This window comes from Gambusia affinis, linkage group LG16 (genome assembly GCF_019740435.1).
Source record: "Gambusia affinis linkage group LG16, SWU_Gaff_1.0, whole genome shotgun sequence".
Lineage (NCBI taxonomy): Eukaryota > Metazoa > Chordata > Actinopteri > Cyprinodontiformes > Poeciliidae > Gambusia > Gambusia affinis.
Genome location: NC_057883.1, coordinates 20,916,205 through 20,941,319, shown reverse-complemented (window position 1 = coordinate 20,941,319; position 25,115 = coordinate 20,916,205). Strand labels below are relative to the sequence as shown.

Below are 25,115 nucleotides of genomic sequence, written 5' to 3'. Positions count from 1 at the left end.
TAGTTTCAAGTGAAAATATTTTTTCAGCGACATAACGGTGTGCGTTTTAAAACAAAAATTTTTTAATATTGATAAAAAGCGCTATTTTTTTTACTAATGATATGGGAAAAAAGTGAAATAATTGACCAGTGGAATTAATACTTTAAAAAAATCAGTATTAAAGAATTATAGACTTAAAACAAATTTGTATATTTTGCTGAAAAGTTACTTCTAATTTAGAGTTGTCTTATTTAAAGTATCTTAATGTGTTTGGACTTTTGAATACTGCAAAAACGCAAAATCTTACCAGGTAATTTTAGTCTAGTTTTTGGTGGAAATATCTTATGGTGCGCTCTCACCACATGCGTTACATCAAAAACGCTTCCCAACGCTTCAAGTTGGACGAGTGTGCAGTTTGAATGCAGACGCTTGACATTTTGTTCTACACCTAGAGTTTCCCGTGTCTGGTTTACATTCAAAGTCTATATGGAGGCGCTAAATGCGCCAAACGCTTAAACGTCCAAACGCTCAAAACGCTCTAAATGCGTCAAACGCTCTAAACGCGTCAAACGCTCTAAACGCGTCAAACGCTCTAAACGCGTCAAACGCTCTAAACGCGTCAAACGCTTAGTCTACGCAGCTCAAATCAAGCCACACTAGAAGGTTTCGGCCCTTGACGCGCCCCCACATTGACTGAATGTAAACCAGACGCGTCTGACGCTCAAAACGCTTTTGGTTTCAACGCACCAGTAGTAGACTTGAAACAAGACAAAACTAACTTACATGTAACTTCACTAAGATGTAGTAGCTTGTTTTAAGTCAATAAGCTGCTACAGATTTCTTAAAGCTTTCTTCTAAGCTAGTTTGTCTTATTGCATGTGCACTAAGATGTTTGTACTGGTAAGTAGACAAAAATTAGTTGGTAAGATTTTGTGTTTTTTGCAGTGTGCCCTCCTGTTTTATCAGAAAAGAGTGAAAAATGTCGGAGTGAATTGAATGTATATTTGAAGAAGATTTAACAATAAAGTTTACCCAAATTCATTTAGACAAAAAAATATTCATTAGTGTTATTGAACCCATTTAAACTCTTCATCTTGCTTAAAATGTAAAAATGACAAAAACTGAAATTATTAGTCCGATTAATTGATTATTTTTTTATTAATTGTGATTAATCAATTATTTCAATTAATTGTGATTAATTGAAATTGTCAACTAATTCAGCAAATGATTAATTGCTAACTGGAGTACGGAGACAAAAAAAAGAAGCAATTTTGTAATTAAATTGGTGTAATTAAGTTACTTGTAAGAAAGTTACTGAACTATTTGCACTACAAATGAGACCAAAGTTGTTCATAAGATTTTATCATTTTGCCTTGCAGCATGAACTGGACATTTATTTTGAAATAATGCTTTATAAACTATATTGAACTGAATTCCTTTCTTTTATCAATAACTATATTTTCCATTAGATTTATCAATGATGAACAAACAGAAATATCTTTTATAAATGACTAAATGCGCCCGCCGGTGACATCACTGTGGCTGGCTTTCCGAAAAGAGGCTAACAACATGAAACCGACAATCTCTGAAATCCATTTGGACCTTATTCAAGATTACATCTTCATCTGAGTGACTGCAGATTATTGTCCACAGAGAGGTGTCCTAAAGCTGGATTATCCACTTGTTGGGGATGCGTTTGACCCGATGGATGAAGCCTGCCAGCCTCACACGCTCCTCCATCTGTGAGTGTTTTTGCTGTTTTTCTTTTTCTGCAGCTTGTTTGGAGCTGAAATGACACCAATACCTCTCATCCTCAGATTACATGGTTAGTGATCCACATATGTGGGAAAAAATTAAGTCAGAGATTTTGAAGGGAATGTACTGCATGTCAGAGTCCGGTGACCTAATATACCCCCAACCGAAAGCAAGTTATTCATTTCTAATTAGAGCTGGGCGAAACGGCTTAAAATAAAATCTGAGATTTGTTCATCCAGATCTGATTTTAATAGACTTTCCTTTTCACTCACTTTTTTTCTAAAAAAGGAAATGAGAGAAAATATTATCAAAATGTGCTTTTATTTAATCTGTTAATTTCAGTTCATTTATGAGAATATAGTTATAATATTAGCATAAGAGATGCAATTTCTGCAGAAAAAGTGTCTTAAAACGTGTTTTTAAAGAGAATAAATTTATTTATAAATAAAATAAATGTTCACGTGAGTCTTTCTTCTAAACAGATTCAGTCGTTGGAAAGATTAATTCAATGTCCTGAAAAAATACAAAATTTACCAAATATTTTTATAGTTTCTTTTGCAAATATTTTATTAAACATGAAATATTACAAAGGTAAATTAAAAGTAACTTTTTAGCAAGATATCAGAGCTTATTTTAAGTAAATATTTCTTTAATACTGATGAAAAAGTACTAATTCCACTGACAGATTATAAAATGGGGAAAATATATTAATCTGCCAATAGAACTAGTACTTTTGGTACTTTTTCATCAGTACTACGAAGTTCTAAACTTAAAACAAGCTCCTGTTTCATATTACAAAGTTACTTGTACAGTAAGTTATTTTTGTCTTATTTCAAGTGTATTCAGATATTTGGACTAAAAACCAGAGAAAAAAATACTTTGTGAAACACATCCTGATGTGTTCAAAAAATAAATATTCTTAACTATAATCTGTCAAACCGACACTGAAGCGTAACTTTACAAGATGCTCAATTTTAGCTGTTTCTCCTCTTTTGTATTGGAGCTATTATAAAATTACGACTTTCTTCTGCTAACATGACTTAATTCTTGTAATTTAAAAACAATAATTGCAGCCTAGTGCTAATATTTCATCGTAGAGTTGACCTGAAATTAAAGTCTAAATAAATAGAAACTGTAAAAGACGCCTGTCAAACAAGATGGCCGCCTTGCAGATGGTGACATCACTCTGAACTACGGAAACCCAAGAAGTACATTGGCCTAAAAAAATTTTAAAAATCAGGATATTCCAAAGTGAAATCTTCAAAATAGTTGATAAATTTGTTACATTACAACGTTCACATGAAAATAAAAACAAAATGCAATCAAACTAAAACCAAACAAGTACAGTTGTTTTTATTGATTCAGTCAGTGAACCTGTGGTTCTGGTCCTGCTTGCGACCGGAGCAGCTGCCGTCAGAATGGGGTTCTGCGGTCGGAGCGTTGCTCTTCGTTCTCCTGCTGGGTTTCAGGTTGGACTCGGCTTGGCTGCGCTGACCCACACTTGGCGTTTTTTGCCTTTGACCTGATTCAGAGATCAAAAGATGCTGAGCGTTAGAGTCAAAGTCAGCTTACTTAGCTGTGAAAAATATTTGTTCCCTCATGGGATTTTTTTTTCTGTTTGTGCTTTTTTAGTTGAACAAATTTGAATTTCCCACAAAAAAAAAAAAGAGTAAATGCAACGCAAAAAACAAAATCGGACCCAGTAGTTTTGGTCGAGTTTCTAGTGCAAATATCTTATTCAAAACTAACTTACAAGTAACTTTTCATCAAAACATAGAAGCTTGTTTAAAGTTAATAATTCTTTAATACTAATATAAAAAAGTATTTGTTTCATTAGCGGATGATTTCACTTATAACATGGGGAAAAATTTGTTATAAGTGAAGTAACTTCCCAGTGGAACTGGTATTTTTTCAGCACTGTTAAGGAATTATTTACTAAAACTAGCTCCTACATCTTACTGAAGTAGTGGAATAAAATATTTGAATATTTAGTAGAAACCAGACCAAAATTATTTGGTAAGATTTTGTGTTTTTTGCAGTGTGTAAAATGTAGATTTTAAATCATGAGTTTATCACTGGAAAAACATAAAAAATTACCAACTATTTTGGTCGCATTTCTAGTGCAAATATCTCAGAAATAAGACAAAAGTAACTTACAAGTTATTATCTTTCTTAGTATTTTAGGAGGATATGGGAGATTGTTTTAAGTAAATAATTCCTTAAAATTAAAAAAATGAACTAGTTCCACTGGCAGATTATTTGACTTATAACAAGACATTGTTTCCATGTTTCAAGTGAAATAATCTGCCAGAGAAAATAGATTATTTACATCAATATTAAGGGATTACTGACCTTAAACAAGTTCCTATGTCTTTCTGTAAGCTAGTTTTGTCTTATTTAAAATATATTTTCACTAGAAACTTGAACAAACATTTCACTTTGTGTTTTAGAAGTTGCAGATCCTAACATAATTTTTAATATGAAGCTTATAATTTTCTTGCACACTCACTCTTCATGCGGTTTGTATGATGATTGTCGTCTGTGCTGGCTGGCGGGGTGCAGCAGCTGAGCGTGATGCTGTGTGGTCCGCTGTTTATACCCGTTCCCCTCAGAGTGGTGCTGTGCAGCAGAACCGGCGCCAGTCCAGACGGAGAAATATCAGCGGAGGAGAGCTGTGCTCCAGGGTGCTGAGCGTTTTGCTGCAACACAAAATATTTAAAAAGCCTGTGGCTTTAAACAGAGCTGGACAATAAATCAATTATAGATAGATAATACATCTGATAGAATATTCAATGAATTCTGATCCAGAACCGCACAGCATTCTGGGAGATGTAGGCAGAGGAAAGCCTACGGCTCAGGGGTGTCGAAACTTTATGCCATACGGCGCAAAATTGTCATGTCAAAAGTATTTGACACCACAAAATCAAGCAAATAAAGTAGATCGATTTTTTTTCAGAATGTATATTTTTGTTCCTAAGGTATTTTTATGATAGATTTTTTTTTAAAACACAAAAATGAGACTTTTCAGAAATACAAAAAGAAATTCAGATAGAGAAATAAGTCTCAAAGATTTTCTAAAAAAAAATGTCAAAAATTTCCAACTTCTGGAATGTGAAAAGTCAGACATTTTTAACATTTGAAACTCAGATATTTCCACATTTTATTTTTTTTATAATAGCCCTAATACGCTGTCGTACATTTTGCACATTTGCTGTATTAATAGAAAATAATCTAGTTTTCAGTTTCTTTTTGGCTAGACTGGACAAATGTATTTTCGATAATAAGAACAGGATTTGGGGCAAAATATTTGCTATATTTAGTGAAATTTAATAAAACAGCTGACGTCGGTAAAAGTTGCCTTTTGTTTTACCTTAACAAAAGGTAAAATTGTTTTACCTTTTGTTAAAGCTTTAGCTGCTCGACCTCTCTGGGCCAGCTAAGCAAAGTTGGTGGAATCACTTCTCTCACTCTTCAGTTACCTAGCAACTCTCTCACTCTCTGGTTGCCTAGCAACAACCTGTTGAGTAACTGGCACAGAAGCAGTTTAAGGTTCCGCCACTGTTTGCCTCATAACTAATACAAAATAAAAAACAATTTTCCTGCTTGTTCCTGTGGATAAAACAGGGAAGTTCCAGATTCAGGTTGGCAGTATTTCAGATTTTAAACAAAAATTAATCAATAAATATTGATATTGACTAATATAAAATGTTTATATCATGATACGCAGCGATTGGTAAAGTACCCAAAAACAGTAGACAAGTAAAATTAGTGGTACTTCAATATATTTTCACTCAAGAAAGAGTAAAAAGTAGCCGTCCAAGAAATTACTCAAGAGAAAGAAGTAATTTGGTAAGAAGTCTACTCAAGTAAAGATCAGATTATTAATCATTTAATATTTAAAGAATAAATCAGATGGGCTGAAAAATAAAGTTAAGTGGACATTTTGGTGTTTTAAAGTCAAAAATTACAATAATTCATATAAGTAACAAAAAAATAACAAAATCGGGCAAATGAAATTTTTTCCATATGAGTTTCTTTCAATAAAAAAACTTTAAGAAAAAATGCAGGTGTGTCTGTGTGGTAAATTTTTGGCCAAAACATGTTTGCTTTTCATTCAGGGAAGTTTCTGGAGAGAGTATCCAGAAATCGATACTTCATAATAAAAGTACTCGAGTAAAAGTAAAAATACCCGTTGAAGTACATTTAAAAAGAAGAAGTTACTTAAGTAAATGTAATTGAGCAAATGTAACTGGTGATTTGTTTGTCGGCCATATTGTCCAGCCCTGGCTATGGGTTTCAGAATGTGGATCTGATTTAAAGCATCAGTGAAATTGTATGAAATGATCCTTTACGTGCCAACAGGGTCAGATTAATGACTTTAGCTTCACCCATATGCTTTATTTTGTCCTCCGCCCACCCATCCGGGAGAGCTTGGTGATTAGATTGTTTGTTGTTCCACATATATAAGCATCTTACAGGGAAATAGTAATTACTGCTCATCAGTAACAACGTTCAGATTCAGCAGCTACAGACTGAGCATTGAAACTCATTGATGAGCGCCACTAAAAGGACGTGTGGGTATTTTAATGAGGAAACGTGGGATCGGCGATCTGTCATTTCCATACCAACGATTAACGAGCAGACAGAGTCGCTGTGACCCGGCTAATACGGGCTAAATCCACTGGTGCATTATGGGCCGGGCACATTTCATCTAATCAGCAGGATGATGCTAGCAGGCTGAAGCTGTTTTTAATTCAGAGCTGCATTACGGCCCCCCGCTCCTCATTACAACCTCAACAGATCAGCCAAACTCACACAGAAAACACCAGTACCTTTAGGGTTTCCCCCAACATTCGAGCTGGACGTTTGTTTGTTGATGTTTTGTTTTCCTCTTCGCCTCTGATTTAGTCTAAGTGAAATAAATGTTCATTTTCACAGCTATATTGATGATATTTATGTATGTCTATCGATGAGCCGGGAGCAACGTCTGTAGTTCAGCTGTGTTTTCTTCAGCTTAATCACCAACAGGGTTTCTCCCAGTGTATTATAAGTCTGGCGGGCCACCAGGCTTTACTTGGGCCCCCACCAGGCTTTACTTGGGCCCCCACCAGGCTTTACTTGGGCCCCACCAGGCTTTACTTGGGCCCCCACCAGGCTTTACTTGGGCCCCCAGGCTTTACCTGGGCCCCCACCAGGCTTTACTTGGGCCCCCACCAGGCTTTACTTGGGCCACCAGGCTTTACTTGGGCCCCCACCAGGCTTTACTTGGGCCCCCACCAGGCTTTACATGGGCCACCAGGCTTTACTTGGGCCCCCACCAGGCTTTACTTGGGCCCCCACCAGGCTTTACATGGGCCACCAGGCTTTACTTGGGCCCCCACCAGGCTTTACATGGGCCACCAGGCTTTACTTGGGCCACCAGGCTTTACTTGGGCCACCAGGCTTTACTTGGGCCACCAGGCTTTACTTGGGCCACCAGGCTTTACTTGGGCCACCAGGCTAAGCATTGCTTATTAATTTAGGTCTTTTTAAAATGTTTGCATTGTTTTAGACTTTATACTTGTTGTCTTCCAATCTTTCAATAACACATAAATATCAAGTGATATGTTAAAATTTTCTGTCCACTTTAAACATTTTTTTAACTTAAAAACACAACGAGTTGCATTTTTAACCCAACCACTGGACTTTACAAGTTTTCTGGGGGAAACTTTTGAGCAACAAACAGAAGTTTTAATCAATTGTAGAAATAATCGTCAACTAATTTAGAAATCAATTATCGTTACAGATTATATACACACAAATATATATATAAATATATATATTCCATACATTTTGATTATATGGCTTAGAGATGAGGAAAACAACAAATTTAAGTGTTTCAGAAAATTAGAATAATGTGAAAAAATTATAGCACATTCAGAGAAAGTCCAGTGGAATGAAAAGGTGTGTACCAGCCACAGAGAAAACAAAAACCTTAATGTACCTTAAAATAACCTTAAAATATTAGACTTTGTCTCTCACATATTGATCTTCATGCAGGAGTTCGGCTTTCATCCGTTCCTCTGCAGTGATGGCTAATCCATCCAGCATCTGCAGCTGCGTCAGATGCAGAACAGCATCCAATCTATGCTGAGAGTTTCTGGCAATCTGAGGACAGACAGAAGACGAACACAGACCAGTTTGACATACTGAGTAACAACATACTGGGAACAAACCACCCTGTTACTGACTCAAATAAATAAAAAAAACATGCAACTGAAACCTGACAGATTGTAGCTGCAAATTAAGACATGTGGTGCAAACCAAGTATTATTTTTGTCTAGTTTCTAGTGCAAATATCTTACTATGCCTGAAATAAACCAAAACGAACTTACAAGTAATTTTTCAGCAACAATTATTTAGTATTGATATATTAAAAAGTACTAAATCCAATGGCAGATTATTTCACTGTTAAGACATTTTTTCCATGTTATTATGAGTGAAATAATCTGCCAATGAAACTGGTACTTTTTTATATGTCAATATGAAGGGATTATTAACTTAAAACAAGCTCCTATAGTGTACTGAACTGCTACTTGTTTCATTTCAAGTGTACTAATAAATTTGCACTAGAAACTAGACAATAAATACTTTCCAAGTTTCTGAGCTTCTCCCTCACAGAAAGCTGCTCCCTCACTCAGCTCCTTCAGACTAGCCAGCAGCAATTAGCAAACATCTGGTGGAACAGTGCATCAGCTGAGCTCATCATAGGAGCTAAAACGTCATTAAAGAGTTAATAAAACAGCCACATTATCCTGACTTCCTGAAGGCGGAGCTTCAGAAAGAGCATGAGGTTTTAAAGAGACAAATGCCCAATTTATTTTAAGTCATATTTGATAACAGCTGAAGTTAACATAGTAACTTGATTGTGATATAAAATCACACAATATGCCTTGAAACACATAAATCTGCCCTTTTAAGGAATTATTGACTTAAAACAAGCTCCTATATCTTGCTAAAAAGTTACTTGTAAGTAATTTTGCCTTATTGAAAATGTATTTGCACTAGAAAATACAAAAGACACTTGGCAGGACTTTGTGTTGTTGTGGAGTGGGCGCCAGTAGCACCCAGCTGGCAGCTGCTGCTCATGGCGCCTTCTGGTCACAGAGCAAACCCGCCTGAACTTCCTGCTCCTGCAGGACGCCGCCGCTGCTGCTGCATGCTACCAGACATGCATGGAAAGGAGCAGGAAGCGGCGTCTCCTGAGAGGATTCTGGCAGCAGCAACGCCCCATGAGGAGAGAAAGGGAATGGGGTCAAAGCCGCCACAGCTGAGTTTGACCCCGTGGAGAACAGCGGACCGGAGCTGCAGACTCCAGATGGGTGATGGTGCCGAAGCATTTGGTCTCTGATGCCAGGCGGTTAGAGGCGCAGCAGACGGCCCATCCTGTAATCACTTAACTTGGAGTGTGGGATTTTGGTCGTGAGAAACCGAGCTTGTAAACCATGCTTTAGATAATTTATTTGTGAGTCAAAGAGTTCAACGTAAGGCTGGACGATACAGCTTAAAAACAGAATAATTTTTTCTAAATTTCAAAAAGTGGCTTTCATTTCAGTGACTTGTATGACGGAGTATAATAATCGTAACAGCACGATTATTATTGTTTAATTAAGAGAATATAGTCGTAGCATTAGCAGAATAAAGACGCAATTTTACCAGAAGAGTCTTAAAATTACATTTCAATGAGAAAAAAGCTTGGATAATTAATTTTTTGTTATTTTTTGTGTTGATGTTCTCATAAATAGGTCTGTCACAATAACAAATTTTGTCTGGACAATAAATTGTCCCAGAAGTTAAACGATAATATTGTTATGAGACAATCTTCAAATAATACAAGAAACACATTCTCAAAAATCAATAACTTTAAATTCTAAGAATTATTTGACACTGGAGCTGGAAAACATTTAAAGTATCCAAAATAAAAAACAAAACAACAAATACAATTAATTATAAAGTGTCTGTAATCAGAAATTTGTCAAAAAAGAGATAGTTGAGACCAAATCACCAAGCTGAAAAGTTTATTATCCAGTTTTTGGAAGAAAAAGACAAATGATAAAAACAATAAATCATGCAAATGGAAATTATTGAGCTTGTTTTAATTCATTATGCGATTAATTAATTTACTGCTTATTGTGGCAGGCCTGGTTCTCATAACATTACAACTTAATTTTCCCTATATTACGACTTTATTCTCGCATTACTTCAACTGTATTACTGTAATATATAACTTTACTCTCGTAATTAAAAAAAAAAAGTTTTAGACCGGCACTAATACTCCATGTCACTAAAAGCTCTTCCCAGTGGAGGAGAAAAACTCTCCAGTTCTTCATAAAACCTGATTTGGTTTAATGGACAAACTAAAACTCAGTAAAACTTACAGGATTTCCAGTTACAGAGAGTTCGGTCAGGCAGGGAAGAACATCTAATTTGTGGAGTTCTGTGACATCCTGCAAAAAAGTAAAGAAACAACAAAGTTTCTCCTTTACTGCAAAAACAAAATATTAACAAGCATTTCCATTCTAGTTTCTAGTGAAAATATACTTGAAATGAGACATAATTAGCTAAGCTAGCTTACATTTTGCATGAAGACATGTTCAGTGGTTTGGTGAAACTAAAACTGTTATTTGACTAGAATGACCATCGTTACATTCAGAGGTAAAAAAGGAAAACTTGCACCCCAATTGTAAAGTACGGGAGTGGTAGCGTCATGATGTGTAGGAGGAACTGGTATACTTCACAAAATCAGTGAAATCAGGGGTAACACTGCAAAAACACAAAATCTTACCAAGTATTTTTGCTTAGTTTCTTGTGCAAATATCTTAGTTCACTTGAAATGAATTATAAGTTGCTGAAAGGGTTTCAGCAACAAATAGGAGGTTGCTTTAAGTCACTAATTTCTTAATATTGATTCTAAAAAAATACTAGTTCCACTTGCTGATTATTTCACGAATAAGACACTTTCCTTACGTTGCAAATGAAATAATCTGCAGAGAAACTATTACTTTTTTCATCAATGTTAATGAACTGACTTAAAACAAGCTCCTATTTCTGCTGAAAAGTTATTCATTAGTTAGTTTTGTCTTATTTTAGGTGTACTAAGATATTTGTATTAGAAACTACAGCAAAAATACTTGGTAAGAATTTATGTTTTTGCAGTGAACTATTATTCTAAGTTTCTTCTTCACTGCAAAAAAAAAGCCAAATGTTACTAAGTATTTTTACTGTAGTTTCTAGTATAAATGTCTCAGAACATTTGAAATAAGACAAAAAGAACTAACAACTAACTTAAGTTAATAATTAGATTATTTCACTTGTAACAAGACAATTTTCTCATGATACAAGTGAAATACTCTGAAAGTGTAGCTACTTTTTAAAAAAAATTAATGATTTGTTGATTTGAAACAAGCTTCTACATCTTGTTGAAAAGTTAGTTGTAAGTTAGTTTTGTTTTATTTCAAGTGCACTGAGATTTTTGCATTAGAATCTAGACAGAAATAGTTGGAAAGACTTTTTCAGTGTTTTCCACGGCTCTGATTTAACCTTGTCTCCTGTTTGGCTGCAGCCTGCGGTGCCCATAATGGAGTTGTATGTATGCATGCATGAGGGCAGAACCTTTCAGAATTTAGGAGGATAGAGGATGGAAGAGATTACACGTGTGAGCCCGCGTTAATCTCATGGGAATTTGGGCACACCGCGCGCCGCGGAGGGGCGGGAGGTCGTCTTTGATTCCTGGCGTTTTGCTGCGACTCGACACCCCCCACGGCGAGCGCCGATGCTCCGGGATGATTGCTGTGTTTTATGTCTTAATTGAACGCAGGAAAACATTAAGGAAGTGAGGGGGAGAAAAGAAGAGGCAACAAAAGTGCAAATCACTCCCCCTGGGTGAGGAGCTGCAGGCTGAGCAGCTGATTACACGTTGTCCTGATTGTTCCTCTCTGCCTTCATACGCACCGCCATGACCTTCAATCAAACTTGATTCTCCTTAATACTACCCCTTGCATACCACAGTGGGTGGTAATGGCTCATGATTACTATACTTTATGCCTACTTTGCAAATGCAGAGAAAAGTAATACGGAATAAAATGCATTCTGAAACATCTGACACATGTAAAGCAATCAGGAAAAAGTTGGTAAATCAAAAGGTGACTGTGACCTTCCTTTGGAAACTCAAGCAATCTCTTTTTAGATTGGATCTGCGGTTTCATTTGAATTCTCCTAAACGACAGAATACCTGCAGCTTGTTCACGTTGAGGAAGAGTTTGTGCAGCTTCGTCAGCGTACCGAAGTGGCTCAGCTCCCGGATGCGGTTCTCAGCGAGGCGCAGCTCCTGCAGGGAGTTGTGGCACATGAACGAGTCCTTGGAAAGAGATTTAATCCGGTTTCTGTCCAACACCAGTTCCTTCAGCCTGTGGAGTCCCTCCAAACCCTCCACCTGCCTGATTTCATTGTCTGGATAATAAAAAATACATAAAGTGCAGAAAGTAAGGAAGTATTGTGATTACCTTATCTACTAGTGTCACTGAACAAAACAAGAAAATAATTTTTTTTATCAGAATTTTGACTTTTATCTTAAAATTCTGAATTTAACCTCTGAATTTCGACTTTTTTCTTCAGGATTCCACTGCAGTTTTGTGAAGCATGTATTTCCATACAGCTGAAAAACAACTTTTGTATCAAAAATCATGAGATTTTCTTTCAAAATTGGAGTGTGTTTTCCTAGAAACACGGCTAGTGTTACCAACTGAGCAACCAGAACTTAATCTAGAACCTGGACAAAATTAAACAACAAGATGGTGAAAAAGTATCATCAATGGGAGAGTTACAAGGCAAAAACCACCCATTTTCTTACACCCTTATCCCATTGGGGTCAGGAGGGGTTGGCAAAAACCACTGCTGACCAAAAAGAAAATATTTTACAACTTCCATAAAAAAGTGGAAAGTTTGGGAAGCTATCCAGTGGATTGATAAGACAAAAGCAGGACTTTTTGAAAGGTGTGTATCATGTTACATGGGTGTAAAACGACCAGAGCACTTCAGAAAAACATCAGACTTCCAAACACGGTGGGAGTAGTGTAATGCTCTGGGACGATTTCCTGTGAATTGTGTTCTCTAGCAGAAACACCTGATGTAGAATAACCAGAACTTCTAGCGCACTTGTTTCAAGCAGCAGGACAATGTTCAGTTCATCCCTGAAATAAAATCAAGATTCTGAACCAACTGAGTTAAAGTTTGGACTTCAGTGTAACTGAAATGCTGTTCATGCTTGAAAAAACTCAAGTTCTGGATGCCAGTTGTTACTCCAACGGTGCCTCAACCAGTTATTAGGTTCTGGTTTGGATATATACTGTCATTAATAAATAAAGTCATTTAGTTTTTTCTCAAGCTACACTGCAAAAACACAGTCTTACCAAGTATTTTTGGTCTAGCTAGAAGTACACTTGAAATAAGACAAAACTAAATTACAAGTAACTTTTCTGCAAGATGTAGAAGCTTTTTTTGAGTAATTCCTTAATATCAATGAAAAAGTACTAGTTAAAAAAGTCTCTAATTCAAAACATTTTTCCAGTGTATATGCGAGGTTTGTTCACTTTTAACATTAGAAAAATGTCTTGTTATAAATAAAATAATCTACCAGTAGAACTACCACTGTTTAATCTATTTTAAGGAATTTTTTTACTTAAAACAAGTTACTATTTCTTGCTGAAAAATGTCTTGTGAGTTAGTTTTGTCTTCCTTTAAGTGTAATAAGATAAGATTTTATGTTTTTGCAGTGTACCTTTGTCTGTCTTTAAAATTCATTTGGCAATCAGAAACATTTAAAAGTGAGAAAGGAGAAAAATTTTAGAGGAGACAAATAGTATGAAGAGTTTTGTTAACTGCAGCTGTAAAACAACAACAACAACAACAAAAACAATCAAAATCACAGAAAAGCTAAAAAAAAATAATTTCCAAGATAAGTCAGAAAATAAGAACGCAAAGGTGGGCAAAGAAAATACATCGACAATCAAAAGCTTTCAAAAGCTGTTGAAAAGAAAATCAGTCTCTCTTTTCTTGGTGACCCGTCATCCAGCTGGTCCATGGGAGGTATTGCTCTTTTACAGCTCACCCCGTCCTGACCGCTGTGAGCGGGGAGGGGGCAACCTGAGCCATACGTACCTTGGAGGAAGAGCGCTTTAAGATTGGTGAGCCTGCTGAGCTCCAGATTGGTCATATTGGAGATGCCATTGTGACTCAAATGGAGCACCTCCAGGCTCCCCATCAGCGGCTCCAGCCTGCTGCCGGGCCCAGAAAGCCTTAAAGACAGTTACAGAAAACCAGTTAGCAGCTCTGGCCTCATTCTGCCTCCTGCTGCTGCATTCAGCTGCACAGACCTTACAGGTGCATGAAACTCTCAGGAACCACAGGACAAACAAACAAAGCAGCAACTCTCACAGATCTCCTTGTATATTGATAAAAAACAATATTTAAAATGTTCACATTTTACCTAAAATAAAACTTTAAATATTACTTTAAAGGTTTGATATTTGTATTAAATGCATGAAAACCTGCCTGTACTGTGACACATAGCGGCTGCATTGTTTGGTCAGGGCTGCCCTCTAATGGTGTGTAAAAGACAAAGAGTTTGTTTCTCACTGTCTGAACTGCAGAAACACAAAATCCTACCAAGTATGTTTGTCTATTTCCTGGTGAAAATATGTTATGTAACTTGAAATAAAACTAAACTAACTTCCAGGTACATTTTTAGCAATATATAGGAGCTTGCTTTAATTAAATAATTCCAAAATATAGATTTTTTTTTTTTGACATACTGATTCCATTGGCAGATTATTTCACTTACAGTATAAATGTTTTGTGATAAGTGAAACAATTTTTTTAAATCAATATTGAGGAATAATTGATGTAAAACAAGCTCCCATATCTTGCTGAGAAGTTACTTCTAAATTAGTTTTGTTTTATTCCAAGTGTATTAAGATATTTGGTTTCAAAACTAGACCAAAAATACTTATGAACGACTTCATACAAGAACAGACGCTGCCTCTATTTTAGGGAACTTTTCATATGTGTTCTTAGCTGATTTGTGATTGCTGACTTTTTTTCAGCAAACCTAAAAGAAAAAGTTGCAAAAATGTTTATATACTTCTTTTAATTTTGCGTTTTTATCGTATTACCTGTTAGGTCTGGATGAGCTCTGTTGGCCGTACCCACTGGAGTTGACTTTACTGTGCAGAATCTGTTTGTTTGACCGAAGAGCTAAAGTCTTCTGCCGAGGCAGAATGGACTTGATGTGGTTGTGGTTTAGATACAGAACCTGTTGTAAAAGAGTTAGTAAAAATTTCTTTATTAAATTGTGAAGAGTGTGTATTAGGGATTCAAGCAATTAGATTAATGGGTTAGTTAGATTAAAATTAGTTCCAATCGATAAACTAATAAAGTCCGCTTAGATCTTCTTTCATTGTTGTAGTTTGGCCGCCATCCAGCAGAGGGCGCCGCTGGTCATCCTTAAGTAGAGCCAGTGATGCATTAACAAAGATGGCGGCCAAACCAGAACGGGAAAGAGAAACGGTCCAGAGATCAATCTGGGATACAAAATGCAATTTTTGCGGCTCTATTTTGACATATAAAACTTCTTAAGTCGCCTTCTCATTCAAAGATTACTGATCTGCTACGAATGAGAGGATGAGATGACACAGAAGCGGAGGATCTAACACAGAAAAATAGTAATATGATGACAAAAAAGCTTGACGCCATTAAGCAAGGTTGGTTTTTAGTACTATTGTGAGTTAATGAACTTCATGGAGCGAAGTTTTAACTTTCCTTCAAGAGGACGGTACGTCTGTATGAACATCTCTTTCTTTTTCTGGGGAATTAACAATGTCACATTTAATTCTGTTTATCTTTTATTTTTCTACACAGCAACTTCAGATGTTCCAGTTTTGTTATTTAATAAATACTTATAAAAAAAAACATAACTTCCTATTTATCCAGTCATTTTTTACACAAAAAAATGTGCTTTCTTTCATTTATCATGAAAAATGTTGCCCTTTGTATAATGGAGAAAGATAATCTGCCCCTTAGAATCTGGAGAAAACTCAAGTATTTAAGAAAATGGACGTCCATCAATTATTTGCTTGTCAAACGATAAGATCAATAAACTTTAGACCAACTCACTAATCAATAACTTGCATGCCTAGTCGGTATGCCTTCTTACTTTGATGTTGGGCAGGTAGATGAGGCCTGAAAAGGATGTGAGGTTGTTCTGCTCCAAGTTGATGCTGCACAGGTTGGTAAATAAGTCTGGACACAGATCAACCATCCTGTGGGACGGGGGAAGGCGGTTTGAAAGCTTTACTCACTGTGGGAGTCAGTAAAATGTCAAACTCGACTGTTTCAGATTCGTACCTGATGGAGCAGGACTGCAGGCTCAGATGAGTGATTTCTTTGTAGTTTGAGTGGCCAAGCTTCTCCACCACAGAGTCAGCGGTCAGTCTTCCCTTGAACATCATCTTTGCGCTGTCACACTCACCTAAATCCTGCAGAAAAACGCAACGTATAAAATTTCATGTAAGTGTTGTAATGTGTGAGATGATACGGTAGTTGTAGGTTTTTGGAGCTTACCACTGCGGTTCCATCCAGAGCTCTAAGGAACGGTAAATGGAAAACAACGTATATTCGATAGTTTTCCAGTATCTCTACTATGGGATTCCCATAAAGATCCAGGATGATTAGATTTTCCAGTGCCTGAAGGAAAAAAGTGAGTTTAGAAATCTCAATAATAATTTAATTATTTGAATAGTGATGCAAGTTATAGATTGATGTATTAGTCGACTAATTATTAATTGATAGGCAATTTTCTTAAAAACCTGTGTTTTCTCCGGTATGAAGAGGGCCGACTGCACAATGGTGTATCAAGGACATTGTAGATAGAAAAAATAAGTAAATATCCACCAAAAAAACTCAAAAATCTAGAGAATAATCTCAGAAATGTTCTAGAAAAATCTGATATTTTGCAGCTCCAAAAGTAGAAAATTTTGAAATCTCAGAAATCTTATTTAAAAAAACAATGAAATTTCTGAGCTGCACCAGTTGATGACTGCAAAACAAAACCCTCATAAATTTTTAGATTGATTTAAAAAAACATTTTTTTGTTTTTTGGTGGAAATCTTCTTCATTTTTATGTCTACACTGGCCGTTAATAGGCTTTAATATACTCTTCCCGTAACAACGGACTACATTTTTCATAATCTGCTGACGCTGCTCCGTCGTGCAACACCTCTGCTGAATCGGCGCTTTTGAGGTGAAACTTGTTCGTCCAGTTTATATTTATAAAAAGAACCGCATAAAGTGCATTTTTCATCTCAAACCGGACTGTCTTCTATTTTTTTTTTTAGGCACCGCCATCTTTAATTTCTTGTCGACTGCCTGGCTCCGTTTACAGATGACCAGCGGCGCCCTCTGCTGGATGGCAGCTAAAATACAACATTAAAAGAAGGTCTAATAGAAGGTTGTTGTTGGTTAATCAATTGGAAGTCATTTTAATAAATTATTAATCAACAGTTAATTGTAAGGCGGTTAATTATCCACATCCCTGTATTTAAGACTATTTTTCCTCACTTTAAGAAAGTAGATGTCTCTCGACGTGGAAATCTGGTTGCCTCCTGCATAGAGCTCAAGGAGAGAGCGAACGCTCCTGATGCCACTCGTTGAAGTGATGCAGTTATTTTCAACAGAGAGATGAGTCAGAGCAGGCAGCTGGCTCAGAACCGGGCAGTCCAGACTGGAAAGATGGTTCCCATCTATGCTCAGCTTTCTGAGGCATGGAAGTTTTGCAAAGCCTAAATAAACAAGAGGGAAAATAAAAACATACAAATACAGAGACTGAGCTGATCAGAGGAAGTGATGTGGAGAGTGGGACGAACCGCTGAGTGAACTGATGCAGTTGTTGTTCATGGAGAGCTCCTCTAACTTGAGACAGGCATCTAAGCCGCTGAGTTTGGAGATGTTATTGTCGTTGAAGGAGGCCCACCGCAGGTTCACCAGTTTACCCAGATTGAACAGTTTGAAAAGTCTCTGGTTGTCAAAGTTCAAGGTTGTGATCTGCTCAAAAATTGACGCCCGCAGGCAAATAAAAGGACATATAAAATATGGATATTTATAAAACTAGAAGTTTACATAAAGAAACACATTCATCTTTTATTTCTCAGTGAACTTAAATCTAACTAAACATTTCTTGTTTTAGCTCAGAATTATAAAAACTATTTCTACTTCCTAAATGAAAACTTAGAAAGAACTTTTTTTTTCTGGTTTACTTGAATTCAAAAGTTTGTGACTCAAATGTGCTGGTTTGTTTGTTGAAGGAAACCCAAAATCCAAAACATTTGACTCAAGTCATACAGTTTAAAAGACAGTTTAATGATCAATTAATTGTAATTAATCGATTATTGAAATGATCAAATCTATCTAAACTTTGAATTCAACTAATTCAAAAAGATTTCTAAAAAAATATTTTCTGGCATTTAGCAAAAATAAATAATTTTGGTGATCCTAACTAATCTAAAACAAGAAAAGTTTAGTCTGATTTAACTTCAGATAGTGAGAAAAAAAATTGTCTCTTTTTATTCAAAGTATGTAAATATCCGAGTCCAACTGTATATTCCAAGCTAAACAGAACTTAATGGCTTGGAGGACCGAGAACTGTGGCATTTGGAATAACTGTCTGAAAATGATGTCCTCTTGCTGCATCTTACCTTTGCCGTCCAGTTGGACTCCAGTTCTCTGCTGGGACCCCAGGGAGTCGGACCCAGACTGGAAAGGAGCTGAGCAGTGGACAGCAGGCTGAGGCATCGAGGACGTTCGCTGTCGGTACGGGACTGGGCCAGAAGGCCAGCCTAGAAGCATAGCCAGTAAATCTAAAGACATTACCGCTCCTTCATGTTTGCTCTCATCATGCAGAAACCTTACAGCAACTCAACCAGAGCAAAGACAGACTGTTATTTCTGCAGAATAATAACATCTAAAAACACTACACAACTACAAACTAGAGCTGAAACAATAAATCGGATTAATCCTGATAAATCTATTATTGAAATAATAATCAACTAATTTAGTAATGATCTAATTGTTAACTGGAATATACAGATTCAACAAAGGACAATTGCTAAAATAACATGCTTATAGTAAGTAATTAAGTCAAAACTGTACAAAATAATTTGCATTTTCACAAATAAATCTTTATCTGTAAATTTGTTTTACCCAGAACTCTTCAAATGGCAGTTTTGGCTTCATTTCAAAAACATTAAGGTTTTTGAAATGGTTAATTTTCCAGACACCAACAAATATATATTACATATTGCCAAAAAAGTGAAGCTTTAAGTGCTTGAACTGTTTTTTGGAGTACAGACCCAATTGGAAGTATAAAACATGTGAAATGTGAAATTTGCGTAATAGTTGCCCTTTAACCATCATCCTCAGATATAACCAGGTTGCTTAAGATGGCTTTTGTTCCCGTAAGAAATAATATAATCTTTAGGTTTTTTGTCTGATATTGAAATTAGCCTGGTGATGTGAAACGTGGGATAAATGGAGGAAAATATGTTTTCACTGCCTACATATAGAAGAACTACAGTATGATCATTGCTGCCACATGTTGAATATAATCTCATTTTATATTGGAACAACTTCCAAGAAGTGCACAGAAATCAAAGTTAACAATGAGATTCTTGTTTTAAAGTGTTGCAACAAACTAAAGATGTAGCAAAACGTAAATTTGTTTTAATTTGATAAATATTTTTTCTGCCCTCACAAAACCTTTACCTGGCTAATTTTGACGTCACCACCCATGTGACGAGCTTCCTTTCCCTCTTCTTCTGTTACCATCACTCCATCAAGGTGTGTGAGGGTTGCAATACGGACCAGTATGGTCATTTTGACCGCCTCTGGCTGGAGATAAACACAAAACATTCACACATTCTTTAAATCTTGGAGCGCTTTACTTCACACATTAAGCTTTTCACCCCACTCTGCACCTTGGTCCATGGATTATATCTGGTGTCCAGTTTCTGTAAAGCAGGAGTGTGTTTCCGCAACACAGCCGTGTCTTCTCTGACTTTGGTTAACTTATTCCAGCTGATGTCGAGCTCTCGGAGCTGCCCTAAACTCTGCAGCCCCTCCAGAGTCACCAGCTCGTTAAAGCTAGCATCCAAAACCTCCAGGTTGGCCTGAGGAAACAGGCAACAAGTATTTATTCTTTCAGCCTCCAGAGTTTTTGGGTTGTTTTCACACATGATAGTCCAGAAGACTCTGTTTGATTGGGAACCAAAGTTGTAACATCTGTTACATTTTCAGCTGGTGCAGTTCACTTTCACTCTATCCAGTCCCCAACCAACCAAACCTTTGGAGAAACCTGTTCACCTCCTCACCTGTGGTGGCGCTGCACCAAGAACCACTGCAATAACTGACACGAAAACCTCTGAAGTACACGAGTGCAACTTCCTTCTTCAAAGGATGTAAACAAAAATGGAGCGGCGTGAGATTTTAGCATTTGTAGGATTTCTCTTTTGTGTTTGGTAAAAAAACATGAGTCATTTCTCCTGTTAGCGCTAGACTCACATATTTATCTTGTTTATTTTTACCCAGAATGCCCTGCACTTCAGTACACTTCCTGCTTTTGGACCAATCTGCGGTCTGCCTGGCATTCACATATACCAACTACAAACCTTGGTCTCGGTTCGGTTGAAGTGAACTTCGGCGTAGTTCGAATGCATGCGTAAACGCCAGAGATGGAAAACAGTGCAGGGTAAATACGTGTTAAAATGCGTGAGGTAGCCCTTGCAGGAGAAATGCTTTGTCGTCTTTTGCCAAAGACAAAAGAGAAATCCTCCAAACGCTAAAGTTTGGAGCTACTCCATTTTTGTTTACATATCGTGAAAAAGAAAGTTATGCTCATGTCTCCTTCAGAGGTTTATGTGTTATTTCCTTCAGTAGTTCTTGCTGCAGCGCCACCACAGGCGAGGAGGTGAACAGGTATTTTAATAAATTTGGATTGTTCAACAGTGTGGTGTGAAAGCAAACCACTCCAGCTGAAAATGTAAGAAATTTTGCAATTTTGGTCTCCAATCGAACCGAGCCAACCGAACTATCAGGTGTGAAAACCCTCTAAAGGTTTCTCATAAAACTGCTGCAATTTGATGCTTTTGGGCGGCCCTAAACCCACTATTACATTGATTTATGTTTACCATGTGAGAGATGTCGTCAAGGCGTGTGAACTTATTAAAGCTGATGGTGAGATGTCTCAGAGCTGAGAGGCTGGAAATCTCCTTGATTTTACTCAGACTGTTACCATGAAGGTTGAGGACCTGCAGATTCAACACAGCTGTGACGGATCACCGAGAGGAACGTGAAAAGAGCTAAACACCTTCAAACACAGAGGCATTACAGTGATCTGACTGAGGATGTTCGCTCTGGACACACTCAGCAGGGTTCTCTCATCAAGGCTCAGCAGTTTTGGCTGCGGCTTCAGAGTGGGATCCATGCTGAGGGCGGCGATGTCCGCGGTGGCGTCTTCAGAAAGAGAAACATCCCTCTGTCCACAGAGGCTCAAGTCTTCTCTGTTCTATTAACCCATCAACATGTTCAGGTACAGAACTGTGGTCAATGCTGATTTTAACAGTAAAACAAAAAACATACATTTATTTCTATGCATTGCTGAGCTTTAATGACATGTTTGAGCCGAATTTACTAATCATGCAGCTGATTTGGGCCAAATATCTTTTAGCCATTTTGGATTTTACAACATGCAACAGCAGAGATGCTCAAAAACAAAATTTGTGTTCTCACATTTGAATTACTGATCCAAACAGAATAAAAATTATAGATCTTGTCGTCCTTACTATTATTTGATTAATGGACTTTGGCAAATTGCATCTCGACTGCTTTTAGCTAGCTCCATTGGCACATAAATTCACTTATAACATGACATTTTCCTCATGTTAAAAGTGAGATAATCTGCCAATGGAGCTAGAACCTTTTCATCAATATTAAGGAGTTACTGACTTTAAACAAGCTCCTGTATCTTGCTGAAGTTACTTCTAAGTTAGCTTTGTCTTTTGCAAGTGGACAAAGATATTTGCACTAGAAACTAGACAAGAATACTTGGTAAGATTTTTTTTTGTTTTTTTGCAGTGTAGAGAGCTTAAATATCCAACCAGAGTGATGCCAAAAGCTTTTCAGTTGTACAAAGATAAGTCAAGAAACAGATACTCAAATTACCATAGTGATATATTCAAAGTGTATGATGTACTCTGGCAGGATGAGCTCATGGTCAAATACAAACCACTGCCTTCGGTGGTGGGGCCCACCGTCAGCGCTCCGAGGGATTCTCACCGACTTTGGTCTCTCTAAGGAACAAACACAAAGAGATCCACAGAAACTGACCGTCTGCAAACGTAAACTCAGAGTTGGGTTCAGGGAATACCGTCGCTGCCTGCAGAGCTGCCCATGGGGTCCAAGTATTGGTACACGGAGTAGACGTTGGGAAAGCTGTTTCCCAGGTCACCAGGAAAAGGCAGGCTGTTACCCACAAACACCTTACAGACAATAACATGGCCTGCAGGGGAACCATAAAACTTCAGCATTTAAAGCGTGGAGAGAGGAGGAACCAGGTAATTTAAATAAAACTGTCTCACCGTGCCTGAAAGGGATTTTATCTGACATTTGCTTGGAGTCACATTGGTTGGCCTGCTGCAGCAAAAACTGGATTCTGGGTTGTTCAGAGACAGCTAAACTGTTGGATAAAGGGACAGCAGCCTTTTTTTCTAAACCCTAGAAATACAGAAATACACAAGTTAATCAACACTAGACTGAAAAGAAATAATAAAGAAAATGACACGTTGCTACTTTGCACAAGAATGTTAAGAAAAGCTTTTATCTGCTCTAAGTGGTCACTGATTTGAGCTCTGTTTGATCTTTTTATATATTTCTATTTTTAAAATAGTGAATAAACAGAACCTATGAAAATATTTGCTCTTTAAAATTCTTTACTTTTATTAGGGTTGAAACAATTAATCTGATTAATCGTGATGAATTGATTAATCGTAAACTCAAAAAAAGCCATTTGCTGAAAGAACAACAGTTTAAGTCAAAACTGTACAAAAATACATGCATTAACATTAAATGTGTACATTTAAAGATAAAAAAAACATATTTTTCTATAAATATGTTCAACCAAGAACTCCACCAGTGGCATAGTTTTAGCTGTTTCAAATTCTGTAAAAAGAAAAATAAAATCTTCCATTAAGCACCTTTTTCTACACATTTATTAATCGGTTAATTCAGATCAGTCCTGTGTTGTACTGATGTTAAGTTCAGCAGAAAGGACTGAGCCTCTCACATGTTGATATTAAGAAATATTTTATTTTTTAGCAGCAGATGCAGCCTTTGCTACAAATAATCAACCGTTATTGCATTTTAGGCAACAAAATACTTATGATTTAAAAGAGAAATGTAGATATTTGTTAATTTGTATATCTTAATATACTTCTAATGTTATAGAATATGCTTTTTTATCCAATTAGAATAATCAATTACTAAAATAATTGATAATTTTAATCAATTTGTTAGTTGAAGCCTTACTTTTTATTGGTACATAAAGAAAGTCCTAGGACCATTAGTAAACTTGAAATACGACAAAACGTAACTTTTCAGGAAGCTACAGATGCAACAGTTTAAGTCAATAATTTCTTAATAAAATTGCATACCAATTGGGTATGACAATTTGTTTCAACTTTTATTTTGTTTTTCTTCTTTCTTGATTTTGCTTTTGTCTGTTTGAAATAAATAAACAAACTAATAAATAAATAAATATTGATCAAATAAAATACAAAATCCACTGGCAGATTATTTGACTTGTAAAACTGGGAAAATGCTTTACATGTCAAACAAATCTGCCAGTGGAACTATTTTATAAACATTAAGGAATTATTTACTTAAGATAAACTCCTATAATTTTCTGAAAAATTATTTATTAGTTAGTTCTTTATCATTTCAGCTCTAGTAAGAAATTTGCACAAGAAACTGGACAAAAATACTTGATAAAACTTTGTTTTTTTGCTCTGAATACATTAAATTTTGTAGTAGTGACATGGTGAAAAAAAATCAATGATAATGAACATTTTGATAAAACACTGCATGCTTAATTTTCATAGTAATTAATCTGTATCAAACAAAACCAGCCAGGTGTTTCTAGCAGTTTGCTCACCTTCATTTGGTTTGTGGTTTTGAAACCCTCCTCTAAAATACATAAAGTTTCCTCGATCTCACTTGTTTCAGGGTCAGTCACGTAGAATAAATATTCCAGTCGACGTCTGCAGTTCCTGTTTAAATAAACATGTTTTTATTCCACAGCATGAAGTGTAGGCATTCAGAGGCTTTAAAAGGCATTACGCTGTCATTTTCTTTACTCACTGTAAGATGACAACGGATTCTTCTGTGGAAAGAAGGCTGTGAAGTTTGTCTTCAAAGCGAAGCCTCAAAGCGCTATTGTGGATGCGGAAAACCCTGTTAATCTTTATGTCCGCGATCCTAAAGCTCGTGTAATCGGATGGAGAGAAGCGGGAGATCAGCAGGTTGCGACAGGAAGTGTACCTGTTGGTTTGAAAACATAAAACAAGCTTTTATCTGCTCTGTGCAGCTTTCACCTACTGCAAAAACAAAATCATATTCTAGACTGTCTTGGCCTGTATTACTACACTTGAAAAAGGACAAAAACAATTTAGAACGGCCTTGTATTTAGTAAATAATTCCTTAATGTTGATGAAAAAGTACTAGTTTCACTGGCAGATTATTTCTTTTAAAATCTGACATTTTCATCATCATAATCAGCCAGTAAACTTTTCCATCAATATTAAGGAATTGCAGACTTAAAACAAGTCTCAAAAGTTACTTGTAAGCTAATTTTGTCTTATTTCAAGTGTACAAATAAGATATTTCCACTAGAAACTACATCACAATACTTGGTAAAATTTTGTTTTTGCAGTGAGGATCTTGTTTATGAAGATCTACACCCGTACCATGAGTCTATGGGGCAGCCCTCCTCCAAACGAATATTTCCAACACTTTCCAGCTCCACCAACAAAAACTGAACCAAATAATCTGTCTGCTTTGTGGCTTGGATCAGTTCCTGCTCATACCAGGCCTGAACCCTAAACACATACACAAAAACAGCCATTGTTATTCCTGCCTAGAAAAGGTTGCATGTTCTAAAACGTTCCAGTCCGACAACCACAACAGTTAAGTTTAATTACAAATGTGTGCACTTCTTTGTCTATATTCTGCTAATGTCGAAAAAC

General features: G+C 36.5%; 1 protein-coding gene across 1 annotated transcript in view; it reads right to left on the bottom strand.

Moving 5' to 3' along the window:
* Positions 1 to 3,071: 3,071 nt before the first annotated feature.
* Positions 3,072 to 25,115, bottom strand: part of lrrc9 (leucine rich repeat containing 9) — a 32,083-nt gene continuing 10,039 nt past the window's right edge. The window contains exons 10-32 of the mRNA XM_044143565.1: positions 24,837 to 24,968; positions 24,232 to 24,411; positions 24,026 to 24,140; positions 22,455 to 22,590; positions 22,244 to 22,375; positions 22,039 to 22,166; positions 21,206 to 21,382; positions 21,006 to 21,125; positions 19,797 to 19,988; positions 19,585 to 19,710; positions 18,519 to 18,659; positions 17,691 to 17,868; positions 17,386 to 17,606; positions 16,390 to 16,512; positions 16,174 to 16,304; positions 15,983 to 16,088; positions 14,943 to 15,082; positions 13,930 to 14,066; positions 12,005 to 12,222; positions 10,152 to 10,220; positions 7,756 to 7,881; positions 4,244 to 4,433; positions 3,072 to 3,256 (exon numbers count right to left, since the gene is read on the bottom strand). Coding sequence (XP_043999500.1) covers positions 3,096 to 3,256; positions 4,244 to 4,433; positions 7,756 to 7,881; positions 10,152 to 10,220; positions 12,005 to 12,222; positions 13,930 to 14,066; positions 14,943 to 15,082; positions 15,983 to 16,088; positions 16,174 to 16,304; positions 16,390 to 16,512; positions 17,386 to 17,606; positions 17,691 to 17,868; positions 18,519 to 18,659; positions 19,585 to 19,710; positions 19,797 to 19,988; positions 21,006 to 21,125; positions 21,206 to 21,382; positions 22,039 to 22,166; positions 22,244 to 22,375; positions 22,455 to 22,590; positions 24,026 to 24,140; positions 24,232 to 24,411; positions 24,837 to 24,968 — 3,379 coding nt within the window. The 3' untranslated portion in view covers positions 3,072 to 3,095. The remainder of the gene's footprint in view (positions 3,257 to 4,243; positions 4,434 to 7,755; positions 7,882 to 10,151; positions 10,221 to 12,004; positions 12,223 to 13,929; positions 14,067 to 14,942; positions 15,083 to 15,982; positions 16,089 to 16,173; positions 16,305 to 16,389; positions 16,513 to 17,385; positions 17,607 to 17,690; positions 17,869 to 18,518; positions 18,660 to 19,584; positions 19,711 to 19,796; positions 19,989 to 21,005; positions 21,126 to 21,205; positions 21,383 to 22,038; positions 22,167 to 22,243; positions 22,376 to 22,454; positions 22,591 to 24,025; positions 24,141 to 24,231; positions 24,412 to 24,836; positions 24,969 to 25,115) is intronic.